Source organism: Chiloscyllium punctatum, chromosome 25 (genome assembly GCF_047496795.1).
Source record: "Chiloscyllium punctatum isolate Juve2018m chromosome 25, sChiPun1.3, whole genome shotgun sequence".
In the NCBI taxonomy this organism is placed as follows: domain Eukaryota; kingdom Metazoa; phylum Chordata; class Chondrichthyes; order Orectolobiformes; family Hemiscylliidae; genus Chiloscyllium; species Chiloscyllium punctatum.
The window spans coordinates 25,518,556-25,543,142 of NC_092763.1; the positions used below are offsets into that span (position 1 = coordinate 25,518,556).

At 42.5% G+C, this 24,587-nt stretch overlaps 1 protein-coding gene across 1 annotated transcript in view; it reads right to left on the reverse strand.

The window, feature by feature from the left end:
* Nucleotides 1-24,363, reverse strand: part of LOC140495629 (sodium- and chloride-dependent neutral and basic amino acid transporter B(0+)-like) — a 76,215-nt gene extending 51,852 nt beyond the window's left edge. Inside the window, exons 1-5 of the mRNA XM_072594624.1 lie at nt 24,214-24,363; nt 22,291-22,444; nt 18,576-18,707; nt 8,258-8,425; nt 624-762 (exon numbers count right to left, since the gene is read on the reverse strand). Of these exons, the coding sequence (XP_072450725.1) occupies nt 624-762; nt 8,258-8,425; nt 18,576-18,707; nt 22,291-22,444; nt 24,214-24,363 (743 nt within the window). The remainder of the gene's footprint in view (nt 1-623; nt 763-8,257; nt 8,426-18,575; nt 18,708-22,290; nt 22,445-24,213) is intronic.
* Nucleotides 24,364-24,587: the final 224 nt, after the last annotated feature.

Below are 24,587 nucleotides of genomic sequence, written 5' to 3' on the forward strand. Positions count from 1 at the left end.
AGCAGAACTGTTCCCAGATAGTTTCCCTCAAATCCCCCTCTATGGATTAAACATAATACTGTACTCAATTAAAATCACAGAGAAAGGAATATCAATCGCAGATAATTTCAACCATTTAATATTTAGGAATTCCTATGTTAAATCTCTTGCTTAATAAATAAATAAATAGACAAATTCAATGTATGTAGAGTCATAGAATCCCTACAGTGTGGAAGCTGGTCATTTGGCACAGCAAGTCCACTCTGACCCGCCAAAGAGTAACCCATCCAGACCCATTCCCCTACCCTATTGCTCTACATTTACCCCGACTAATGCATCTAACCTACACATCCCTGAACACAATGGACAATTTAGCATGGCCAATTTATCTAACCATTGGCCAATTCACCTTGCATTCACTGTATAAATGTTGCTCATAAAGCTGTAGTGTTAGAAATCAAGGAGCTGTTAATTAACGTTGTGATGTTATACTGTTATAGGACTATGATGTAAATAATAGCTGTACCAAAATCAAACAGCTCCTGTCTCATTAAACAGGACATTCACCAACTGACCTTCCCAAGAGGAGTTATTGGGCCAGCTGTGCAGGTTATAAGTGTAACTCTCTGTAACAAAGTACTTACTCCCAGTATTGCTCACTCGGACTCTGTTGAGGAATGGAGATTTCTGATCCATGTGGACAACTTTCATTGTTTGCCTGAACCAATGTTGTATTAACGATTTTAAAATATCCATCGTCCAGAGTGAGATTGCAGAGTGAATCTAGAAAATGTGGAATGTGTTTTAGAATTACCCTTCATTGAAAATGATGCTCTGATTTCTAATGATGAGAATCAGAGTCACTGTTTCACTCTGACTGACTCAGCACTATCTCGTTGATTCCATGGAGGAGGTTACAGAGAGATCACAGCATAGCCTAGGAGGTTGAAAATCACACAACACCAGGTTATACATGATGAAGGAAAGCTCTGAAAGCTAGTGTGCTTCCAATTAAACTTGTTGGACTTATAACCTGGTGTTGTGTGATTTTTAACTTTGTACACCCCAGTCCAACACTGGCATCTCTGAATCATAGCCTAGGAGAGAGAGAGAGTTGCAGCCAGTTCCAATCACTGGGCTCTGTGCCTGCAAGTGGGCCCAAGTGAAACTAGCACTGTCTACATCAGTGACCTGTCAGAGCAAGATCATTCTCTTCAGGAGAGAGACAGAATCTCTGAGCAGCATCTCTCCCGTCCACAGGCTGTTTCTCACATTTGCTGTGGAAGGGCTTAAGCCAATCAACAGCTAATGTGGGAGACAAACAGCCTTTGATTGGACAAATAGCCGGGAAGGTAATTGACTGTGATAAGTGAGTCACTGGGAATGTTTCAGTGCAGCTCTGGGCCTCACTGGAAGCCCCAACACAACTCCACTCCCCATGAACTGCTGTCAGGATTCACAACAGGAACAAAGAATACAGGGTGAATGGTAAGATTGTTGGTGGTGTAGATAAGCAGAGATCTTGGTGTCCATGGACATAGATCCCTGAAAGTTGCCACCCAAGTTGAGAGGGTTGTTAAGAAGGCATACAGTGTGTGTTAGCTTTTATTGGTAGATGGATTGAGTTTCGGAGCCATGAGGTCATGCTACAGCTGTTCAAAACTTTGGTGTGGCTGCACTTGGAGCATTGCGTACAGTTGTGGTCACTGCATTATAGGAAGGATATGGAAACTTTGGAAAGGGTGCCATGAAGATTTACAGGATGTTGCCTGGTATGGATGGAAGGTCATATGAGGAAAGACTGAGGGACTTGAGGCTGTTTTCATTCGAGAGAAGAAGGTTGAGAAGTGACTTAATTGAGACATATAAGATAATCAGCGGGTTAGATATGGTGGACAGTGAGAGCCTTTTTCCTTGGACGGTGATGGCTAGAATGAGGAGACATAGCTTTAAATTGAGGGGTGATTGATATAGGACAGATGTCAGAGGTAGTTTCTTTATTCGGAGTGTAGTAGGGGAGTGGAACACACTGCCTGCAACAGTAGTAGACTTGCCAACCTTAAGGGCTTTTAAATGGTCATTGGATAAACACATGGATGAAAATGGAATACTGTAAGATAGGTAGGCTTCAGATTGGTTCCACAGGTCAGTGCAACATCGAGGGCCAAAGGGCCTGTTCTGCATTGTAATGTTCTGGTTTCTATGTTCTATGAAGTAGGCAGAGAGGAAATGGAGGCTGTGTATAGAAGGAAAGGAAAGAAACGAAAAATAGGGGAGAAGAAGCAGTCTGTAGATTTGGGAGGCAAAGGAGGCTGTAGGATTGGGAAAACCAATGAATAACCTGAAAAGAAGAGAGAACCTGTCCACAATGGAAACCTCAGGATCAATTTTGCAAACAGAACACGAGTGCTTTGCAAAGCAGTCACCGAGCCTACATTTCATCTCCCCAGTGTAGAGGAGACCACATGACCCTGGGCTTCCAATTGCCTGTCACTTTAACATCCCAACGTGTACCCACAATAACATTTCTATTTCAGGCCTTCTACAGTGCTCCAGCAAGGGACAGTGCCAGCTCAAAGAACAACATCTCATTTTCTGCTCTGGGATCCTGCAGCCTCAACATCGAGTTCAATCATTTTGAAACCTGACTTCATCCCTCCATGATTCTTACCCATCCCATACCTGGTCCTGTTATCACATGGGTTGTTTATTGCACAGTCACCCATTCCCACATACCCCTCGACCCATTACTACATTGTATGGGTTGTATTCAACACAACAAACACATTTTCTGTTCTTAACTTTTATTATCACGCATTCAGCTTTTCTTCTGACCTGGCTTGCTCTGTACAATCTCTGCGTTTAACTACCCTTTTCATATCTCTATCTCTCTCTCTCTATTTTGGATTCGTCTCCATGTATCCGCTCATCTCTCCCCTCAGCCCCGTTTTCAGCTTCAGCATTAAGAACAGTTTTTTTTTCTGAGCTGCCAACAGCTCTGATGAAGTCACCAGACTTCATACATTACGTCTGCTTTCTTCACACGGATGCTGCTGCATCTGCTGAGTTTCACCAGCTATTTAAATTTTTACTTGAGATCTCTAGCAGCTGCAGTTCTTTGTTTCATTATGCAAGTAATGGAGAAAACAGCAAGTTGTAAAAGAGAATAGAAAGAATAGACAATATAATCCTTTGAGCCTACCCCCCCCCAGAAAATATTGACCATCATATGCAATCAACATTAATCATTAATATTCATGTGTGATTGTCTTTCCTCAAACACAATCACTTCACCAGCATTTGACATCAGTTCTGGAATAATTGCATCATTAGTCACCAATTGCTTTCAAAGATATTAGGTTGTATGCCATCACGTCACATAATTTAATGATCAAAGTAATTTAAAGCACCCAACTGGCAATGTGTGTATTTGTGATTTACTTATTGTGTGCAATCAGTGTCACATAGCTGGTCCCTTTTTTCTAAAAGCTGTTCCTTTTCTCAAGGATACTGTGTTCTTGATATTTTTCAGAGGGCTCGTAAACATGGCTGGGCTCTGATTAAACTAGTTTGGTACAGAGATGAAAAGGATTTTGAGAGGTCTTTTGTTTATATGTAAACAGGTGAGACTTCAGGCCAAAGTGGTCATGTTTTAGAAGTGGCCTGTATAATGAAAGGGGAGTGGTCAGCTCTCTAGCTGAGCAGTTCAGTCCAGAACTAGTGGGGAGTTCAACAGTGAGCTGTGTGGAAACAGGCTCTCTCTCCTTCTGCTCTTCTAACTTCAACCTGTCAGCATTTGTCCCCTTTGCACTGTGTTTTAAAGGGGCTTTGCTTATTGGGGCAGTTGTGTGTATTCGGAATAGCATAATTAAGTTGACTTTGGATAGACTAAGTTCTGTAGGGCTTCTTTACTCTGTTCTTTGTCTTCCATTATAAAATTTACTAACTTACTCCAGGTAATTTTCACTGTACACTTACTGAAACATATTGCAAAGTTATGGTCTGGGCTGTCTGCTTAAGAATGTTTTGAGTGGTCTGGCCTAGTCCATAACAGTTGGAACTGCACCCATCCAGGCAAATGAAGAGAATTCTATCACACTCCTTACTTGAGTCTTGTAGATGGTGGACAGGCTTTGGGAAGTGAGGAGGTGGGTTACTTGTTGCAGTATTCCGAACCTCTGACCTGTCCTTATAGCCACAATGTTTAAAGTAAGTAGACAAATTGAAGGCTGGTAGAATACAACAAGCCAGGCACCATCAAGAGGTGGGGAAATCGATGTTTCAGGTTTAAATCCTTCATCAGGAATATTGCAGGGAGGAGGGAGCTCAGGAATAAATAGAGGCAAGGATGCTGGGAGAAGGTAAGTGGGAGGGTGCTAAATGGATGCAGGTTGTAGGTGATTGCGATAAGTCAGTGAGAAGGGTGGAACGGATGGGTGGGAAGGAAGATGGAGAGGTTGAATCAGATCAAGGGGAGGGATTGGAGAGGGAGGGGTTGGATGGGAAGATTATTTGACATTTGGGAACAGCTTGTCCAGTTCAGTTTCACTTGTCAATGGTAAATATCTTGATATTGATCATGAGAGATTCAGAGATGGTGAGGGTATTAAATATCAAATGGATATGGTTAGTTTCTGTTTTGTTGGTGATGGTCATTGCCTGGCACTTGTGTGGCACAAATGGTATTTCTCACATGTCAGCCCAAGCCTGGATGTTGTCCATGTCTTGTTGTTTTGGACATGAACAGCTTCAGTACCTGAGGAGTCGCAAATGGTGAACATTCTGCAATCATCAGTGAGCATCCCCAGTTCTGACCTTACGATGGAGGCAATGTCATTGATGAAGAAGCAGAAGATGGTTGAGCCTTAGACATGACCCTGAGGAACTCCTTCAGAGCTATGCTGGAGTGAGATGACTGACCTTCAACCACTACAAACATCTTCCTTGGCGCTAACAAGCAGAGAGCTTTCCCCTCATTCTTGTTGACCTAGGGCTCCTTGGAGGCACATTCGGTCAAGCTTGCAAGTTCAACAGACCTTTCTGTGCCATAGTCACTTCTGATGCCTAGGTCAGGACCAGGTAGTTCAACCAGATTAGTTCTTTATTTTGAGATACTTCAATAAGTGATATACAACTGAGTGGCTTTCTCATCCATGTCTGAGAGCAGTTAAGAGTCACCCACATTGCTGTAGGTTTGGAGCCACATGAGGCCAGACCAGTTCAGGACAACATGTTGACGACAGTCAACAATGATATTGTGGACACCATGGAACTCTTTTCTCATTCCAGGTTTATTAACTGAACGTAAATGCCACCAGCTGAGGTGGTAGTATCTGAACCCATGGCCCAGGACTTTCATCTGGATCTCTGGATTTCTAGTCCATTCACAATATCAATACACCACCCACTCCCCACACTGTGCCACTGCCTTCCCCAGCTAATATTTGCCAGAAACCAAAGGGAAAACAGAACAATTTCAAACTATCATAACCTTTTGTTATCAGCTAGAATTCAACCCGAAATCAAAGGACTGCAACTGTTCCAGTCTCCAAGTTCAGCCGAGATCCAACCTTCTGGTTACTCAGCTATGAGTAACCAACAACCTGCTGTGAAATCTACATTTGACACAAACTTTAATCCAGATTGAAGCATGAAATCTGTCATGGAAGTCATTCGGCCGAACACATGGGGAGCTAAGGATAATACTATAAAGAACGTTTTATGTGTAATGTAAAATCGAGTTCATTGTCTTCATTCCTTGTTTGTGTATGGGTACGCACAATGCATTAAATTATAGTAAGCATTTGAGAACAAAACCTTGAATTCCTTAAATTGAACTAAGCACCACAACAGAATAAGAAGAAACACAGCAATTTCCAAAGACACATCCTGATTAATAACCGAAACATAGTCCATCTGTTATTGAATCAAAAGCAATAATCTCTATTTCATCCCTCCGACGGATATCAGTCCCTGAGGCACATTAACATGAAACTCTTTGCCCCTTTCTGTCTTCTCCCTACCTGGTCTTTACAGCATGAGGCTCCAGCAATCTAATTGATGTTCCAGTACCTTTCAATCAGGCTAGGAAGCCTTTCAGGTGACAAAATATGACAGAAAATGTGAAAGAGAATACAAACAAACACATCACACAGCATTGACCTGGAGATTGGAACTAACAAAGGCAAAGCTGACCCAGCAAAATTATTTCCAGTAACATGTGGGAACTTTTATTAAAACTGGGAGAACTGCTTACAGATTAATCAAGTATTACTCTGACATGGTCATGTGCTGTGAATCACAGGAAGTAACAGTCCAGACTCCTCCTTTGCAGTGTTATGAAGGTGTAGATGTACTGTACCTTTAAGAGAGTTGAAAAGCAAGCAAGGACAAAGCACACAGAGTCTGGAAAAAGGGAATAATGTAATACTTGGTCGAAACAAATAGCAGCAGCTGGGTTGCAATGAAACAAAACCAATTCAAATGTGGCCAAACAGTTAAATTATGCCCCAAGATACTAAAATCCAGTCAAATTTGAATTTAGTGTTTTATTAATATTAAAACCAATGAAATGATCCGATGATTTGGGGTATAAAACCAGACATTTTGAAATGTTAGACAGATAACTGCCAAGCCACCAACAGGTACAGTCTGCCAGCAGAACAGCTCTCTGAAAGGTACCTGTCCATAAGAAGTTTGTGCAGAAGAACATCAAAAAGACAACAGAGCAAAATCTGTGAGGAAGATACAAAAAGATTTGACAGCTGATTGGTTTGAAAGATGAATTTTTTTGTAAATCTTAATTGAGATTTTTTATCGGACTAGTATTGTCGAGTGGGAGGTAAAAGATTAGCTTCAAAGAAAGGTGTTGGACTTAAAGAATAGAGTTGTTAATTTTTACTTTAAATAGTGACCTCTGGGATAGCTCTTTGCCTCTCAAATTTAACAGGTTATAGCATGGGGTGAATCTTTTCTGTGTTGCTGCTTTACATTAGCAGAGGGGTTTACCCTGTGCTCTAACAACAGTGTGAAGGCAATGACCCTGGAAGTTTGCAAATTTGGTTTCAAACAACCTGAAATCTCTTGACATCTGGTGAAATATGGGGAAAGAAACCTCCAGCTGATAGTTACTGGGTGGTACTGCCAAAGAACAGCAGACAACATGATGACAAGTTCAAGTTCAGTTGAAGACATCATTATAAAAAGCAAGTAAGCAAATCTTTATGAATGTACACATTTAGAATGTCTACAGCTAGTATTCTGTTGAAAACTATTAGCAAATCACTGGTAACTGGCTTATGAAGCTTCCCTTCTCTCTTCACAGGGTTTGGCACAAAATTATCTTTTCTGCTGATTCTTTCAAGGCTTACGGTCACAGGAGTTACTGTTTCTTTTCCAGAAACTGATACATGGAAGTATGCTCTGGTTGACACACAGGTTTGAGATTCTGAACAAGTGGATTCTGCTCATAAGTTGATTCATCCCTCAATGCCATCATTTAATCCTGATGTGATGGTGCCTGTGTTGGACTGGGGTGGACCAAGCTAAAAAAATCACACAACACCAGGTTATAGTCCAACCAGCTTATTTGGAGGTACGAGTTTTTGGAGCACTGCTCCTTCATTGGGTAGCTGTGGAGCAGGATCATAAAACACAGAATTTACAGTAAAAGATTATAGTGTCATGCAATATATAGTTTCAGTTGCATGACGCTGCAATCTTTTGCTATAAATTCTTTGTCTTATGGTCCTGCTCCATAGCTACCTGATGAAGGAGCAGCGCAGAAACCTGGCTTTACTGTAATGGGGAGTACGCCAGGTTCCAAGTGATTGATTGTGATGGGGGACTCTCTAGTCTGAGGGACAGGGAGGGGTTTCTGTGACCAGCGACAGGATACCAGAATGTTGTGTTTCCTCCTGTGTCCAGGATCAAGATGTCTTGGAGAGGGTGCAGAATATTCTCAAAGGGAAGAGAGACCAGCAGGAGATCATTGAACAGATTGGAACCAGCAATACAGGAAGAGAAAAGGACATGGTTCTGAAGAGAGAATATAGGAAATTAGGTCGGAAATTAAAAGGCAGGTCCTCGAGGGTAGTAATATGTGGATTACTCCCAGTGCCATAGAATAGTGAGAGAAGTAATAGGAGGATAGAGTAGATGAATGTGTGGCTGAGGAGCTGGTGCAGTTGGACTGAAGGGTCTGTTTCTATGATGAACATTTCAATGACTCTACAACAGTCGGTGTCCACACTCTCCCCAGTCAAAGTAAATACTGTACCTTTGGGAGTCCTGCTGCATGTTTCATCTGCTCCCCACCAACTGAAGCAGTCTGCCCACGGCAGGGGTGATTGGAAGGAAGCAAACAGGTAGTACAGACTGTAGGCGAGGATGCTGGTCACGTAACCGATGGCAGTGATAACAACAAGGATCATGGTGAGCCCCACACCTTCATATACAACAGGGAAGAGTAGATTAGTTTGTGAACTATTAATTTGAAATAATTTCTTTGACATGGATTTGACTTGTCAGGAAAGCAATTGTATTTTGCTGAAGTTAGATTTTCTCTGAAATTATTAGTGGGATGTGGGTGTCTCTGGCTGGCCAGCATTTACTGCCCTTGAGAAGGTGGTAGTGAGTTGCCATCTTGAATTGCTCCAATCCACCTGCCGAGGGGTGACCCACAATGCCATTATGGAGGGAATTCCAGCATTTAGACCCAGCCATGGTGAAGGAACAGCAATCAATTTTCAAGTCCGGATGGTGAATGGCTTGGAGGGGAACGTGAAGGTTGTGTTTCCATGCATTTGCTGTCCTTGTCCTTCGGGATGGAAGTGGTCATGTGTTGAAAAGGTGCTGTTTGAAGGTCTTTGGTGAAGTTCTGCAGTACATGTTGTAGACAGTATACGCTGCTGCTTTGAGTTTTGGTGGTGGAGGCAGTGGCTGTTTGTGGATATTGTGCTAATCAAGCTGGCTGCTTTGTGTTGGATGGTGACAAGTTTCTTGAGTGTTATTGGAGCTGCATCTATCCAGCTAAATGGGGAGTATTCCATCACACTCCTGAGTTGTGCCTTGCAGATGGTCAGCAGGCTTTGGGCATCTGACGTGCTCGTGTAGCTACTGTGTTTACATGGTGCTTATTTTGAAACTACATATACAGGAAGACCAGTGAGAGTGTTCAGGACAACCAGAGCCGGGAGCAATGTCACTGCTCTAACTCATTCCACATCAATGTTTGAGAAACATGTAAAGTGTGGTCAGTTTAATTTCACCTCAATTGTCAGACTTCAGTCAATTACACTTCTTGACTGAGTTAAGTGAGGCAATTGGTAAGTCTTTTCGACCTATATGGCTGCAAGATCACTCTGGACATAAGTACATTTTTACAAGTTTCAGAGTTTATTCATTTTATTGCACTAAGTACAATATTAGGGACAGTGGTTATATGGCAAAAAGTCAATCCTTATTACTGCATTGAATGACAATCTAATTCCAAAGGATTGAATGTGAATGGGCAGATTATATATCCTGACTGTTTCTCTTTAAAGAATGTTGAGCTACATCCTCTCATTTCAAGTATTATTCTGGCAAACCTTCTCTGAATCACTTCCAACACAATGTCCCCTTCTTTAAATAAGAGAACCAGTAATGTGCACAATACTCCAGATAACGGCCTCACCAGTGCTCCATATAAATAAAGCATAAACACCCCACTTTTGGATTCAGTTCTCCTCATGATAAGTCACAACATGCAATCAACTTTCCTTTACTTGCTGCTCTTGCATACTGACATTCAGCAATTCTTTCATGAGGACACCCTTTGCATTTCCGTGTTGCGATCTCTCACCATTTCAATATTCTTCCTGCTAAAATGGGCAATTTTACATTTTCATGTGTTCTATTGTCAGATCTTTGCTTTCAAACTGAATCTTTTTACAGCTTTATTATCTTCTCCATACTTTCCTCACTATCTGTGTGCCTTCGGCAAATTTGGTATTCAAATTCTGTCCCTTCATCTCATTAAGATCTTTAAATAATGAATGTACATTAATAGTAAATTGACTGGGAGGGTTGCACAATAAGTCCGCATCACTTTGAAGCACATTGGGAGAAGTGGAGCTCATCTCTTCAGGAGTGGAACTGAGGACAGAGGACCAGAAGACAGCCAGGGAAGGCAAGTGATATAAAACCTTACCATGAGGATTTGGGGCCTTCGCTTCACGAGCAGGCCTGAGTGGGAGTGAACCAGAGGGCAGCCTGGGAGGGTAAGAGTTTCTGATTCTGAGTGTTTCAACTGAGGGGGGAGATGAAAAGTGATGTCACAGGATGGCTGTGACTTGATTGGCTAATAGGGAATCTGCTAAACTTGAATGTGTTAAATTGAATCTGTGTTAACATTGAGTCTGTGTTCAATTGAATACGTGCTAACTTATTGGTTGTAACTTATGTTCAGATTGAGATCATAAGCAGAGATATAATAACAGTCAAAAAATTTTTTTACAAACTAAAAATAGTTAATTAAATGAGAATGGAGAGTCAGAATGGAGAGTCAGTGTTGTTCCTGCATGATGTGGGAGCTAGTGGATCCCTTTGTGGGTCCCAGTGACCATGTCTGTAATAAATGTTGGTTACTCAAGGAATTCCAGCTCAGAGTTAATGTGCTAAATTCTGTGTTTTGGATGTTGTGACACATCAGGGAGGGGGAGAGTAACCTGGACGCTGTGTTTCAGGAGACAGTCACACACCTCAGATTAACTAACTTGAATTTGGCCAGTGGTCAGGGACAGGAGGATGTAGCTGCAAATGAAGCAGGAAGAGGGAGTAGTTTTGCTCTATGTATGGATGGGAAAGGAGATTGAAGGGAGGATGAGCCAACTCACCGGAGCACTGTCGTGCAAGGAGCCACTTAAGTAGGGGGGGAGAGAAGAAAAATTTAGTTTTAATTGGGGATAGTTTGTTGGGGGCATACACACTGTACTCGGTGACCACGATTGCGAGTCTTGAAGGTTGTGTTGCCTACCTGGCACTCGGGTTCAGGATATCTCATCCGGGCTGCAGAGAACTTGGAATGGGAGGGTATAGATCCAATAGGTATCAATGACATGGATAAAACTAGGGCAGAGATTCTGTTAAGGGAGTATGAAGAAGAGCTAGGAGCTAAATTAAAAAGCAGAACCAAAAAGGAAATAACCTCTGGGTTGCACCCGAAGCCACGAGCTAATTGGCACAGGGTCAATAAGATTAAGCAGGTAAATGCGTGGCTTAAAGATCAGTGTGGGAGAAATGGGTTTGAATTCATGGGACATTAGCACCAGTACTGGGGACAAAGGGATCTGTTCCAATGGGACAGTCTTCATCTGGATCATGCTGAGTCACTTAACTCGGGCTGTGGACAGACCTTCAAACTAAATAGTGGGGGAGGGGGGAGGGTTCAGTTGTAAGGGAAATTCAAGAAGGAGATAAGAGTGCAGGTTAGCGATATGGTGGATGGTTACTAGACAATAAAGGTGAGGGTCAAGAGTGTAATGCTGGAAAAGCACAGCGGGTCAGACAGCATCTGTGGAGCAGGAGAATCGACATTTCAGGCAAAAGCCCTTCATCAGGATTCCTGCACCACACTCTTGACTCTGATCTCCAGCATCTGCATTCCTCACTTTCTCCTAATAAAGGTGAGGGACAGAATGGCTTTATGCAACAATGAATTATACAAGAGTCGTGGGAAAATTACCAGGGGAACAAATTTAAAAGCTTTGATTGTAAATGTATGAAGCATTCAAATCAATATTATTGCGTTAATGATGCAAATAGAAACAAAAGGATAAAATTTGGTCGTGATTGACTGAGAGATGATTACAAGGAGACCAGGTCTGGGAATTGAATATCCAAGGCTACTCAGCATTTCGGAAAGATAGACTGAAAGGAAAAGGAAGTGGTGAAGCTTTGCTAGTGAAGGAAGAGATCAGTGTTCTCATTAGAAATGACATAAGCACAGGAGATCAAGATGTGGGATCAGTCTGGATAGAAATAAGAAATAGTGAAGGAAGGAAGTTATTGGTTGCAGTAATCTATAGGACCCCAAACAGGAGTTCTGCTGTGCAGCACAGTAGAAACCAGGAGGTTACTGAGGCTTGCAAGAAAGGTACAGCAGTAATTATGGATGATTTTAACATGAACATAGTTTGGAAGAATCAAATTAGCAAGGGTAGCCTGGAGGCAGAGATCATTGAATGTATTTGAGATTGTTTCTTGGAGTGGTATGTTGTGGAACCAACCAGGGAGGAGGCTACCCCAGATTTGGTATTGTGAATTGAAGAGAGATTAATTGATGACATCTTAGTTAAGGATCCTCCAGGTCGTAATGACCATAGTATGGTAGAATTCAAAACTCAATTTGAGGGTGAGAAAGCAGAGACCCAAACTAGGGTTCTGGAATTAAACAAAAGAAACTAGATGGGCATGAGGACAGATTTGGTCTGAGTAGATTATGCAGGAAAGCTACATGGTAAGAAGGTGGTTGAGCAGTGGCTGTTGTTTAAAGAGCTATCAAATTCCTCACAACTAAAATATATCCTATTGAGGAAGAGAGATGCTAAAGGGGATAAACAAGGAGTTCAAGGACACTATCAACTCAAAAACTAAGGTATGCCATATTGCAAAGGCCAGTAGCAGGCTGGAAGATTGGGAAACATTCAAACATAAACAAGGGAATAGCAAACAATTAATGGAAAGGCAAGGACTGATTCGGAATAGTCAACATGGCTTTGTGCGTGGGAAATCATGTCTCTCAAACTTGATTGAGTTTTTTGAAGAAGTAACAAGGAAGACTGAGGGCAGAGCAGTAGATGTGATCTATATGGACTTCTATAAGACATTTGACAAGGTTCCCCATAGCAGACTGATTAGCAAGGTTAGATCTCATGGAATACAGGGAGAACTAACCATTTTGACACAGGGCTGGCTCAAAGGTAGAAGACAGAGGGTGGTGGTGGAGGGCTGTTTTTCAGACTAGAGGCCTGTGACCAGTGGAGTGCCACAAGGATCGGTGCTGGGCCCTCTACTTTTTGTCATTTACATAAATGATTTGGATGTGAGCATAAGAGGTACAGTTAGTAAGTTTGCAGATGACACCAAAATTGGAGGTGTAGTGGACAGCGAAGTGGGTTACTTCAGATTACAACAGGATCTGGACCAGATGGGCCAATGGGCTAAGAAGTGACAGATGGAGTTTAATTCAGATAAATGCAAGGTGCTGCATTTTGGGAAAGCAAATCTTAACAGGACTTATTCACTTAATGGTAAGGTCCGAGGGAGTGTTGCTGAACAAAGAGACCTTGGAGTGCAGGTTCATAGCTCCTTGAAACTGGAGTCGCAGGTAGATAGGATAGCAAAGAAGGCGTTTGGTATACTTTTCTTTATTGGTCAGAGTATTGAGTACAGGAGTTGGGAGATCATGTTGCGGCTGTACAGGACATTGGTTAGGCCACTGTCGGAATATTGCATGCAATTCTGGTCTCCTTCCTATTGGAAAGATGTTGTGAAACTTGAAAGGGTTCAGAAAAGATTTACAAGGATGTTGCCAGGGTTGGAGTATTTGAGCTATAGGGAGAGGCTGAACAGACTGGGGCTGTTTTCCCTGGAGCGTCGAAGGTTGAGGGGTGACCTTATAGAGGTTTACAAAATTGAGGGGCATGGATAGGATAAATAGGCAAAGTCTTTTCCCTGGATTGGGGAGTCCAGAACTAGAGGACATAGGTTTAGGGTGAGAGGGGAAAGATATAAAAGAGCCCTAAGGGGCAACGTTTTCATGCAGAGGGTGGTACATGTATGGAATGAGCTGCCAGAAGATGTGGTGGAGGCTGGTACAATTGCACCATTTAAGAGGTATTTGGATGTGTGTATGAATAGGAAGGGTTTGGAGGGATATGGGCCGGGTGCTGGCAGGTGGGACTAGATTGGGTTGAGATAGGTAGTCGGCATGGACGAGTTGGACCGAAGGGTCTGATTCCATGTTGTACATCTCTTTGACTCTGTGGAAAAGAGCTAAGCTAAATTACAAAAGAAAACAAGCACAAAATATCAAGAAGGATAGAGAAAACTTCTATAGGTATATAAAAGGGAAGACAGTCACTCAGGTAAACATTGGTCCCTTGAAAATTAAAACCAGAGAGTTAATCGTGGGGATCACGGAGATGGCAGAGATACTGAATCGATACTTTGCATCAGTTTTCATGGTGGAGGACAATAGTGCCATTCCAATTGGAATGGGCAAGTCAGTGGCAATAGAAAGGGTAGAACGAAGAACAATCAACATCGATAGGGAAAAGGTACTCAGGAAACTACGAGGATTTATGGCCGATCTCCAAGGACATTAAAAGGAAGTGGCAGCAGAGACAATATTGGTTACAATATTCCAAAACTCCCTGAACTCAGGAAAGGGAACAGTAGATTGGAATAATGCTAATATAATACCCTTACTCAGAAAGAGAGGCAATATGTGGGAAATTAAAGACCAGTTAGATTAATATCTGCTGTTGGGGAAGTGTCAGAAGCAAATATCAAGGAAGCAATATCAGGATGTTTGGAAAGTCAAAACACTATCGATCAGAGTCAGCATTGCTTTATGAAGGGCAAATCATGATTGGCTGATTTGCTAGAGTTTTTCAAACAAATACTGTGGATAATAGGGATCCTGTAGATGTAATATATAGAGTCATAGAGATGTACAGCACGGAAACAGACCCTTTGGTCCAACTCATGCATGCCGACCAGATATCCCAACCCAATAAATTCCCACAAACCAGCATCTGGCCCATATACTTCCAAACTCTTCCTATTCACATACCCATCCAGATGCCTTTTAAATGTTTAAATTTAACCAGCCTCCACCACATCCTCTGGCAGCTCATTCTATACATGTACCACGCTCTGTGTGAAAAGGTTGCCCCTTAGGTCTCTTTCATATCTTTCCGCACTCGCCGTAAACCTATTCCCTCTAGTTACGGACTCCCTCAATCCAGGGAAAAGACTTTGTCTATTTATCCTATCCATGCCCTTCATAATTTTGTAAACCTCTATAAGATCACCCCTTAGCCTCCGACGCTCCAGGGAAAACAGCTCCAGCCTGTTCAGCCTCTCCCTATAGCTCAAAGACTCCAACCCTGGCAACATCCTTATAACTCTTTTCTGAACCCTTTCAAGTTTCACAACATCTTTCCAATAGGAAGGAGACCAGAATTGCATGCAATATTCCAACAGTGGCCTAACCAATGTCCTGTAAAGCCGCAACATGACCTCCCAATTGCTGTGCTCAATACTCTGACCAATAAAGGAAAGCATACCAAATGCCTTCTTCACCATCCTATCTACCTGCGACTCCAGTTTCAAGGAGCAATGAACCTGCACTCCAAGGTCTCTTTGTTCAGCAACACTCCCTCGGACCTTACCATTAAGTGTATAAGTCCTGTTAAGATTTGCTTTCCCAAAATGCAGCACCTCGCATTTATCTGAATTAAACTCCATCTGCCACTTCTCAGCCCATTGGCCCATCTGGTTCCAGATCCTGTTGTAATCTGAGGTAACCCTGTTCGCTGTCCACTACACCTCCAATTTTGGTGTCATCTACAAACTTACTAACTGTACCTCTTATGCTCACATCCAAATCATTTATGTAAATGACAAAAAGTAGAGGGCCCAGCACCGATCCTTGTGGCACTCCACTGGTCACCAGCCTCCAGTCTGAAAAAACAACCCTCCACCATCACCCTCTGTCTTCTACCTTTGAGCCAGTTCTGAATCCGGACTTCCTGAAGACTTTCGATAAGGTGCTGCCAAAAAAGTTAATTCACAAGGTTGGATCATGTGGGATTAAGGGTAATCTATTAAGCATGGATCGGTGACTGGCTGATGGATAGAACACAGGCAGTTGGGATTAATGGTTTCTTTTCTGGATGGAAAGCAGTAACTATTGGGATCCCACAGGGTAAGGTCTTTGGATCCCAGCTATTTACAATCTACATTAACAACTTGGATACAGGGATAGAAGGCTCTTTCGCTGAATTTGTGGATGACACAAAAATAGGTAGGATGGTCAATTGCAATGAGGAAATAAAAACCTTATAAATGACTATAGATGGGTAGGAGAGTAGGCCAAAATGTAGATAAGTGAGAAGTCATGCCTTTGGTCAGAAAAATGGAAAGGTGACCTATTATTTACATGGGGAGAGACTTCGGGGTGCTACGGAACAGAGAGATCTGGGTGTCCTCATCCATGAGTCACAGAAAGCTAGCATGCAGGTAGAGCAGATCATAAAGAAACCAAATGGAATGTTGGTTTTTAAAGCTAAAGGAACACAATATAAAGTTAAGGAAGTATTGTTGCAACTGTACAAGGCATTGGTGAGAGCACACTTGGAGTATTGTGCACAGTTTTGGTGTTCATATTTGAGGAAAGCTGTAATGACATTGAGGCAGGTCAGAGGAGGTTCACTAGATTGCTTTCAGAATTAAAGGGTTTGCCGTATGAAGAGAAATTGAACAGTTTAGGCCAACACTCTCTGGAATTTAAAAGAATGAGGGGAGGTCAAATTTGAGCTATTCAAGATGATAAAAGGTGTGGATAGAATAGATGTGGAAGATTTGCTTCCTCTTGTGGGGCATCCTAGGACGAGAAGTCATAGTCTTGGGATAAAGGGGGTAGCAAATTTGAAACAGAGTTGAGGAGAAACTACTTCTCCCAAAGGGTTGTGAATCTGTGAAACTTGCTATCCCAAAGTGCGGTGGATGCTGGGACAGTGAGTAAATTGAAGGGGGATTTAGACTGATGTTTAATTGGTAATGGGTTGCAGGGTTATGGAGAAAGGGCAGGAAAATGGGATTGGATCGAATGGTGGAGCAGGTTTGATGGGCAGAATGGCACAATTCTCCTCCTGTATCTTTTGAATGTATGAGTTTGCAGCATGATGTGGCCTGGGGCTCCAGTGGTTAGCACTGCTGCCTTACAGCACCAGAAACTGAGTTCAATCCCAGTCTCGGGTGACTGTCTGCATGGAGTTTGCACATTCTCTTCATGTCTCCACGGATTTCCTGCGGGTGCTCCACTTTCCTTCCTCAGTTCAAAGGTGTGCAGGTTAGGTGGATTAGCCATGGGAAATGCAAGGTTACAGGGATGGGGAGGGGGTGGGTCTGGGGAAGTTGCTGTATGGAGCAATGGAGTGGACTTGTTTGACTAAATCGGCCTGTTTTCACGCTGTAGGGTTTCGGTGATTCTATCCATGAAAAACCTTTGTCATGTAACGTGATGGAAACAGAACATTCACCAGTTCCCCTTTATCCACAGTGCTTAACTCATGAATTACGTGTTTTTAGATTAATCTGGGGTAATATGGTAATCTCACATAACAACAGGAATAAAGGATCATATGATACCACTGATTTACACTCATACGTGAATGCCTCATTTGCTTGATAATTACAAATATCGAAACAACAACCCTTTTTTTGAAGGATAAATGGATTATTACAGATCAGGAGCTTTGATACATGGAGCAAAGGGATTTTGATATCCATGTGCACACAATAATAACTGTAACCAAAATGGCCAATGGAATTGTTCAAGGAGCTACAACATAGGAAGTAGCTGGTGTTGTATTGTCCAGAAGTTTACTCTGATGGTGTCTGGTTTGGTTCATTCAGATTAGCTATCATAACTCAAAGGTCAGCTCACTGCACAGCTAGTGTTGACAGGAATAGTGCCAGAGTTTAAAAGGTTGCATTTTGAAGAGTGATTGTATCTGATGAATTCATTGAGATGATGATTAATTTAAGAGGCACACTTTAAATAATTAAGAAAATCAGTAACATTAATGTGGAGAATCTGTCTCTTCAGGTTTCTGGAACAAAAAATAAAAGGAAACTTTTGTTTAAAATTAGAGACCAGTCACTGTGTGAATGAGGAATGAATTTTTCTCACTAAAGACATTGGAAATCTTGAATCATCTGTCCAAAAAGCTGTGGGTGTTACTGCTCAATCTGAAGATTGATTAATTCTCGTCAGTCAAAGGTAACAGGGGGGTATGTAGCAAGCACAGAATTGAGGGACAGATCAGCCATGATGTAATTGAATGGTGAAATAATAGACTCTGTTGAACACAGCGCTATGTTAGCAACCAAGTGTGTGGCAGGGTGTAAAGTCTTCACTTGACAAGATTTCCCCAGATTACTGCACTTCCAAACTCCAGTGTTGACAGGAAAACACCTGAAGACTTTGTATGATTCTCATGAAACCTCAAGTTATTTCTTTCTTTTCACCTGGTGTCAGATAATTGACTTCATTTTTAAAAATTAATCAAATTGATAATAAACCCAGTTCCAATATTACTATTTCACCAACAGGGCAGGTATTGAACAAGAAATGAAGACATTTCACTGATGATGCCTGTCTCTTCACAGGCTGCATTGGCCTTTGTGAAGTGTGAGGAAGATCAGGTTATAGCCAGTAATTCACCAAGTCTGATTCTGCCTTCGTTAGAACACAAGACAGAATCAGTATCTCTTGAGGACGTGCCCAAGACCATTTAGACTGCCGTGGAATAAACACTAACCTTGTAACATGGGCACAACTTTCCAGATTGCCACAGGACTGAGGCTGGCAAACTGTCCAAAAGAAGTTTCCATGAAAAATAGTGGCATCCCAACGAGTGCTAACATGAGGGTGTAGGGAATAAGGAATACAGCTGAAAAATGGAGGAAACAATTTCAGGATTATATAAAATTGGAAAAGATTAAAACAATCACTCAAAGTGAATTTTAGAAACCAAATTAAAATATGTCTTTCTCTGTCTCGCTGTCCATTTAATTTTCCACCTGTCTATCCATCTAGAATCATTTATAATCACATCTTTTTCCCGGCACTAGAAATGAATGTTCTCCTCTTTCATTGATCCTGATGACAGTTTGTTTGAGAGGATATCTCTGTGGTATCGAGGTGACATTTCAGTGTCATAGGGCAGAGTGAGATACACCAAATGAATGTTCTTTAAGATGAATGTGGATGAGCCTCATCAAATATGTACATTTGAAGATGTGTATATCTTTGAAGTTGTTATAAATTTTACTTCAACATGGCACTGGAAAAGGCACACCGAATCAGGCAGCAAGTGAGGTTCAAGAGAGTTGACGTTTTGGGCAGGACCCTTCTGAAGAAGAGCATAGGGGAGGGGGAAGAGGGTTGAGATATAAATGGTGGGAAAGGGAGTAGGGCTAGGGGAAAAGTAGGTGATAGGTGGGAAAAGGTGGGAGATGGTAATAGGTCGGTGGGAAGGGTGGAGTGGATAGGTGGGAAGGAAGATGGGCAGGTAGGTCGGGTCAAGAGAGCAGATCTGAGTTGGAGGGTTGGATCTGGGATGGGGTGGGTGGAGGGGAGATTTGGAAACTGGTGAATTCAATGTTCATGCTGTGTGGTTGCAGGCTCCTGAGGCGGAGGCTGAAGTGTTCACCCACCAGTTTGCCGGTAGCTTTGTCAGTAGTGGAGGAGGCATAGAATGGATGTATCCTCAGAGGATTTAGACGGGGTGTTGAAGTGGATGGCCAAGGGAAGTTGGGGTTGGTTGGTGCGTACAGAACAGAAATGTTCCCTTTACCATCCTGCGCGTTTGCGCTTGGTAATTTCCGATGTAGAGAAGACCACATTGAGAACACTGGATACAACAGATGAGGTCGGAGGATGTACAAGTAAATCTCTGCCTGAGTTTTTCAATGTCCATGCAGTGTGGTTGTAGGCTCCCTTTTCAATGTCCATGCAGTGTGGTTGTAGGCTGCCTTTTCAATGCTCTTGCAGTGTGGTTTTACGTTTCCTTTTCAATTTTCAGAAGCTGGCACAACGCTACTCTAAAATTGGTGGAAGAACACCTCATCTGCCACCTCGAAGCCCACAACCACACGGCATGAACACTGAATTCACCAGTTTCCAAACCTCCCCTCCTCCCACCCCATCTGATGCAACTCGCTAACTCCGAACCACCTACTGGACCCAAACTACCTGCTCATCCTCTTTCTCACCTACCCACTTCACCATTTCCACTGACTTATCAGTGTCACCTCTCACCTTCACCCACCTATCAGCTCCCCTCGCCCCATCCTCTCCCCCCATTTATCTCTCAAAACCCTTGCCCCTCCCCTGTCCTGAAAAAAGGGTTCTGCCTGAAATGTCGACTCTTGCTGTCTGGATGCTGCCTGACGAGCTATGTCTTTTCCAGTGCCACGTTTTATCAGCTCTGATGTCTCCAACATCTGCAGTTCTCATTGTCTCCTAGTTTTTATTTCAAAGAATGTACTTTACTCCTAAAAATATTTCCCTGAACATGCATAATCACTAAACCAGTTCAGTTCTGTACAGGTGCATATGAAGAAACAAATATTGGAGTTTGTCCCTGTCCAGCAAACAAACCCAAGACATTTCTTCCTCATACAAGATTGGATTTATGGATATTTGAGACACCTTGGTGTCTGCTGTCCCAAGCTTTAATGTGTCCCTCAGCACGTAGTTCTGGACATTGGCATGTGACCGTCTGCAACACTTGGTCAGGGTTAACACCTTGTTCTGGAAAGCCAGCAAGTTTCAGGCAGACCAAAGAGTGTCTTTCACTGACTTGTTGGCACAGTTGACGTTAGTTTTGGGGCATTCCAGTGAACAGAGTGTAGAGTACTGTGTCCTGTGTCATGGAGCTGCTTGGGCAAAAACCATTGCATCTCTTTCCAGACTTCCTGCTAAGGCACATTCAGCCAGAGGTGTGTGACAGTCTCTTCCCTCCCCCATCTCTCACCCCGAAGCCATGTCGAGCGCAGTGTGTGGTGGCACAGAGAGTCTGAATGGACATGAAGGATCTGACAGGTAGTGCCCTCCTCACCACCAGCCAAGCGGTGTTTTGGTGCTTGTTGGAAAGTTCTGGCAATGAGGCGTTCTGCCAAATGACTTTGACATTCTGTTGAGGGAACAACCTGACAGGATCCATCCTCACCTTTCCCAATGGGTTTTTGAGGATACTCCGTGCTGACCACTTCCCGATGGACCTGTGGATGGACATGTATTGAAGGGGGAGGAGCAAAACATTCACAGATGTGCCTTTACTTTCTTGATTGATAATAAGCTAAAAATACTTTTTAAACTCTCTTCCAGTTCATGCAGCTCTTTGTAAACTTACATGAGATTTTAGTATCATATTTAGGATGGAAATATCACCAGGAAAACAGCAAGTTCAACTATAAATTTGTTAAATTATCCTGACCATTTTCCAGCTGCTTTCACAAATTACTGCACGAAAAATAGAAGAAGTGTTCGCGGAAATGAAGGAATGTTAGCTTTTAAATAAAATCATCAACATCATTCAGTCAAAATCGGAAAATGAGAGTGCGACTTTCCAAACATTTAATTCGGGCACAGTCCGAACAGTTTCATAAAAAGGTGACTCTCCAGTCTGGCATTATTTTAGCAGGAGAAACTTTGATCAACTTTGTCCTCGTATCTCCTTGATTCATTCTTTTATTCTATGAAATTAATGTTCAGTTTGTAATTTATCCTCTTTTAGTCATAGAATCGTAAAGTTTTACAGCACAGAAACAGACCCTTTGAATTGTTGGAGTATAACTTCTGTATCTTTTTCCTCCAGTCTCATACATAGAGGGTAAAGTTGGATGTCTTCAACCAGTGATGCCTGTGTAACATCCGAGGCATAACCTTACCTACTACACAGTCTAAACCCCCTTACCTCACACCCTGGCATACCACCCAGATGGCACCCTGCCCTCCAAGCACCAGGACATCACATTCCCTTTATGTACTTACTGTTGGACAGCAGCTATCAAAGAGGCTGCAACAACCTTTATGTTTCAGGATACAGCAGCTGAGAGCTGTGAAAGGGGACCATGGTTTCTCTAACCAGCTCGCGACTCATCAACCACCTCCACTACAGTTCTAGGCTGAGAAAGCACTGTGCGAATAGTACCACTGTTCCACATTTCTGAAATAGTCATGATCAGAAGCTCATCTCAAAAATGAAGAACTCCTTCCATTTTTACAGAAAGGAAAGGTCAGAGTGGAAATCTGTGGGAGATTGTGATGCTTTGTAAAATTGGGCCCTCAATAAACAGCTTAAAGCTGTAAGATTAAATTCACTGTCTTTTCTGTCAACATTGTTTAACCCTGTATTATTGACCAACTGCAATGAACTATTTTGATTTTCATTTCATTTAATATTATTTATAAACTGTTTATTCTTCCCTTTACTTTTCCGTGCTGTATTGTGGATCTGTCTACAGTACCTCCTCCATTTTTGTAAGCCAGATAAGGGAATCTCCAAACATTGCCTATACCCACAGCAGAGCCGATCACTGAGAGCAAGTAATCAGTCTTCGAGGACCAGTTGCCTCTCTCCACATTTTCATCACCTTCATTTACAGGATCGTTAGTGGCAACCTGAGGGAGAGAGTGGAAATGGCTGAGTCAGAGATTACACCATAGAGTCAGGGAGATGTACGGTCCAACCTGTCCATGCCGACCAGATATCCCAACCCAATCTAGTCATGCCTGTCAGCACCCGGCCCATATCCCTCCAAACCCTTCCAATTCATATACCCATCCAAATGCTCTTAAATGTTGCAATTATACCAGCCTCCAACACTTCCTCTGGCAGCTCATTCCATACCCATACCACTCTCTGTGTGAAAATGTTGCCCCTTAGGTCTCTTTTATATCCTTCCCCTCTCACCCTAAACCTATGCTCTCTAGTTCTGACTCCCATAACCCAGGGAAAAGACTTTGCCGATTGACCCTATCCATGTCCCTCATAATTTTGTCGAGTTCTATAAGGTCACCCCTCAACCTCCAATGCTCCAGGGAAAACAGCCCCAGCCTGTTCAGCCTCTCCCTACAGCTCAAATCCTCAAACCCCCGCAACATCCTTGTAAATCGTTTCTGAACCCTTTCAAGTTTCACAACATCTTTCTGATAGGAAGGAGACCAGAATTGCACGCAATATTCCAACAGTGGCCTAACTAATGTCCTGTACAGCCGCAACATGACTTCCCAACTCCTGTACTCAATACTCTGACCAATAAAGGAAAGCATACCAAACACCACCTTAAGTGTCTTATCTACCCGCGACTCCACTTTCAAGGAGCCTTGAACCTGCACTCCAAGGTCTCTTGGTTCAGCAACACTCCCTTAGATCATTAAGTGTGTAAGTCCTGCTGAAATTTGATTTCCCAAAATGCAGCACCTCGCATTTATCTGAATTAAACTCCATCTGCCACTTCTCAGCCATTAGCCCATCTGGTCCAGATCCTGTTGTAATCTGAGGTAACCTTCTTTGCTGTCCACTATACCTCCAATTTTGGTGTCATCAGCAAACTTACTAACTGTACCTCTTATGCTCGCATCTCAATCATTTATGTAAATGACAAAAAGTAGAAGGCCCAGCACCGATCCTTGTGGCACTCCACTGGTCACCGGCCTCCAGTCTAAAAAGCAACCCTCCACCACAACCCTGTGTCTTTTACCTTTGAGCCACTTCTGTATCCAAATGGCTAGTTCTCCCTGTATTCCATGAGATCTAACCTTGCTAATCAGTCTGCCATGGGGATCCTTGCCGAATACCTTACTGATGTCCATATAGATCACATCCACTGCTCTGCCCTCATCAATCTTCTTTGTTACTTCTTCAAAAAGCTCAATCAAGTTTGTGAAACATGATTTCCCATGCACAGAGCCATGTTAACTATCCCTAATCAGTCCTTGCCTTTCCAAATACATGTACATCCTGTCCTTCAGGATTCCCTCCAACAACTTGCCCACCATCGAGTTCAGGCTCACTGGTCTATAGTTCCCTGGCTTGTCCTTACCGCCCTTCTTAAACAGTGGCACCATGTTTGCCAAACTCCAGGCACCTCACCTGTGACTATCGATGATACAAATATCTCAGTAATAGGCCCAGCAATCACTTCTCTAGCTTCCCACAGAGATCAAGTCCTGAGGATTTATCCACCTTTACTCGTTTCAAGACATCCAGCACTTCCTCCTCTGTAATCTGGACATTTTGCAAGATGTCACCATCTATTTCCCTACAGTCTATATCTTCCATATCCTTTTCCACAATAAACACTGATGAGAATTCAAGCAAACAGCATATGTTTCATCCATTAGAGAAAAACTGACTTGAGCTTTGTATTCAGTGCCAAAACAATCACCTCATCATTGGCCCTGACTTCAAAGAGATCTGTATTGAGAGATTTCACAGCCTCACTGGTCAGCTTACATTTTTCAATGTCCACTTTGATAGTGGAACAGTTTATGTGGGAACCTATTGCTGAGCTGCTGTGAGACATCCAGCTGTCCATGTAGCCAATCGAATTAAATCATTCTCACTGACGCCCAATCAGGGAATGAACAACACAATTAATTAAACCACATTATAAGAAATTTAAAGAGTTGTGATATAAACAAATGTGTACAAGCAGAACTATCCTCAGAAAGAGCCATTACGTAATGATGTAACAAGATGATTTTAAAATAAAAAGAGAAATGTAAGAACATTTCACATGTCGAATATTTCAGGGCCAAG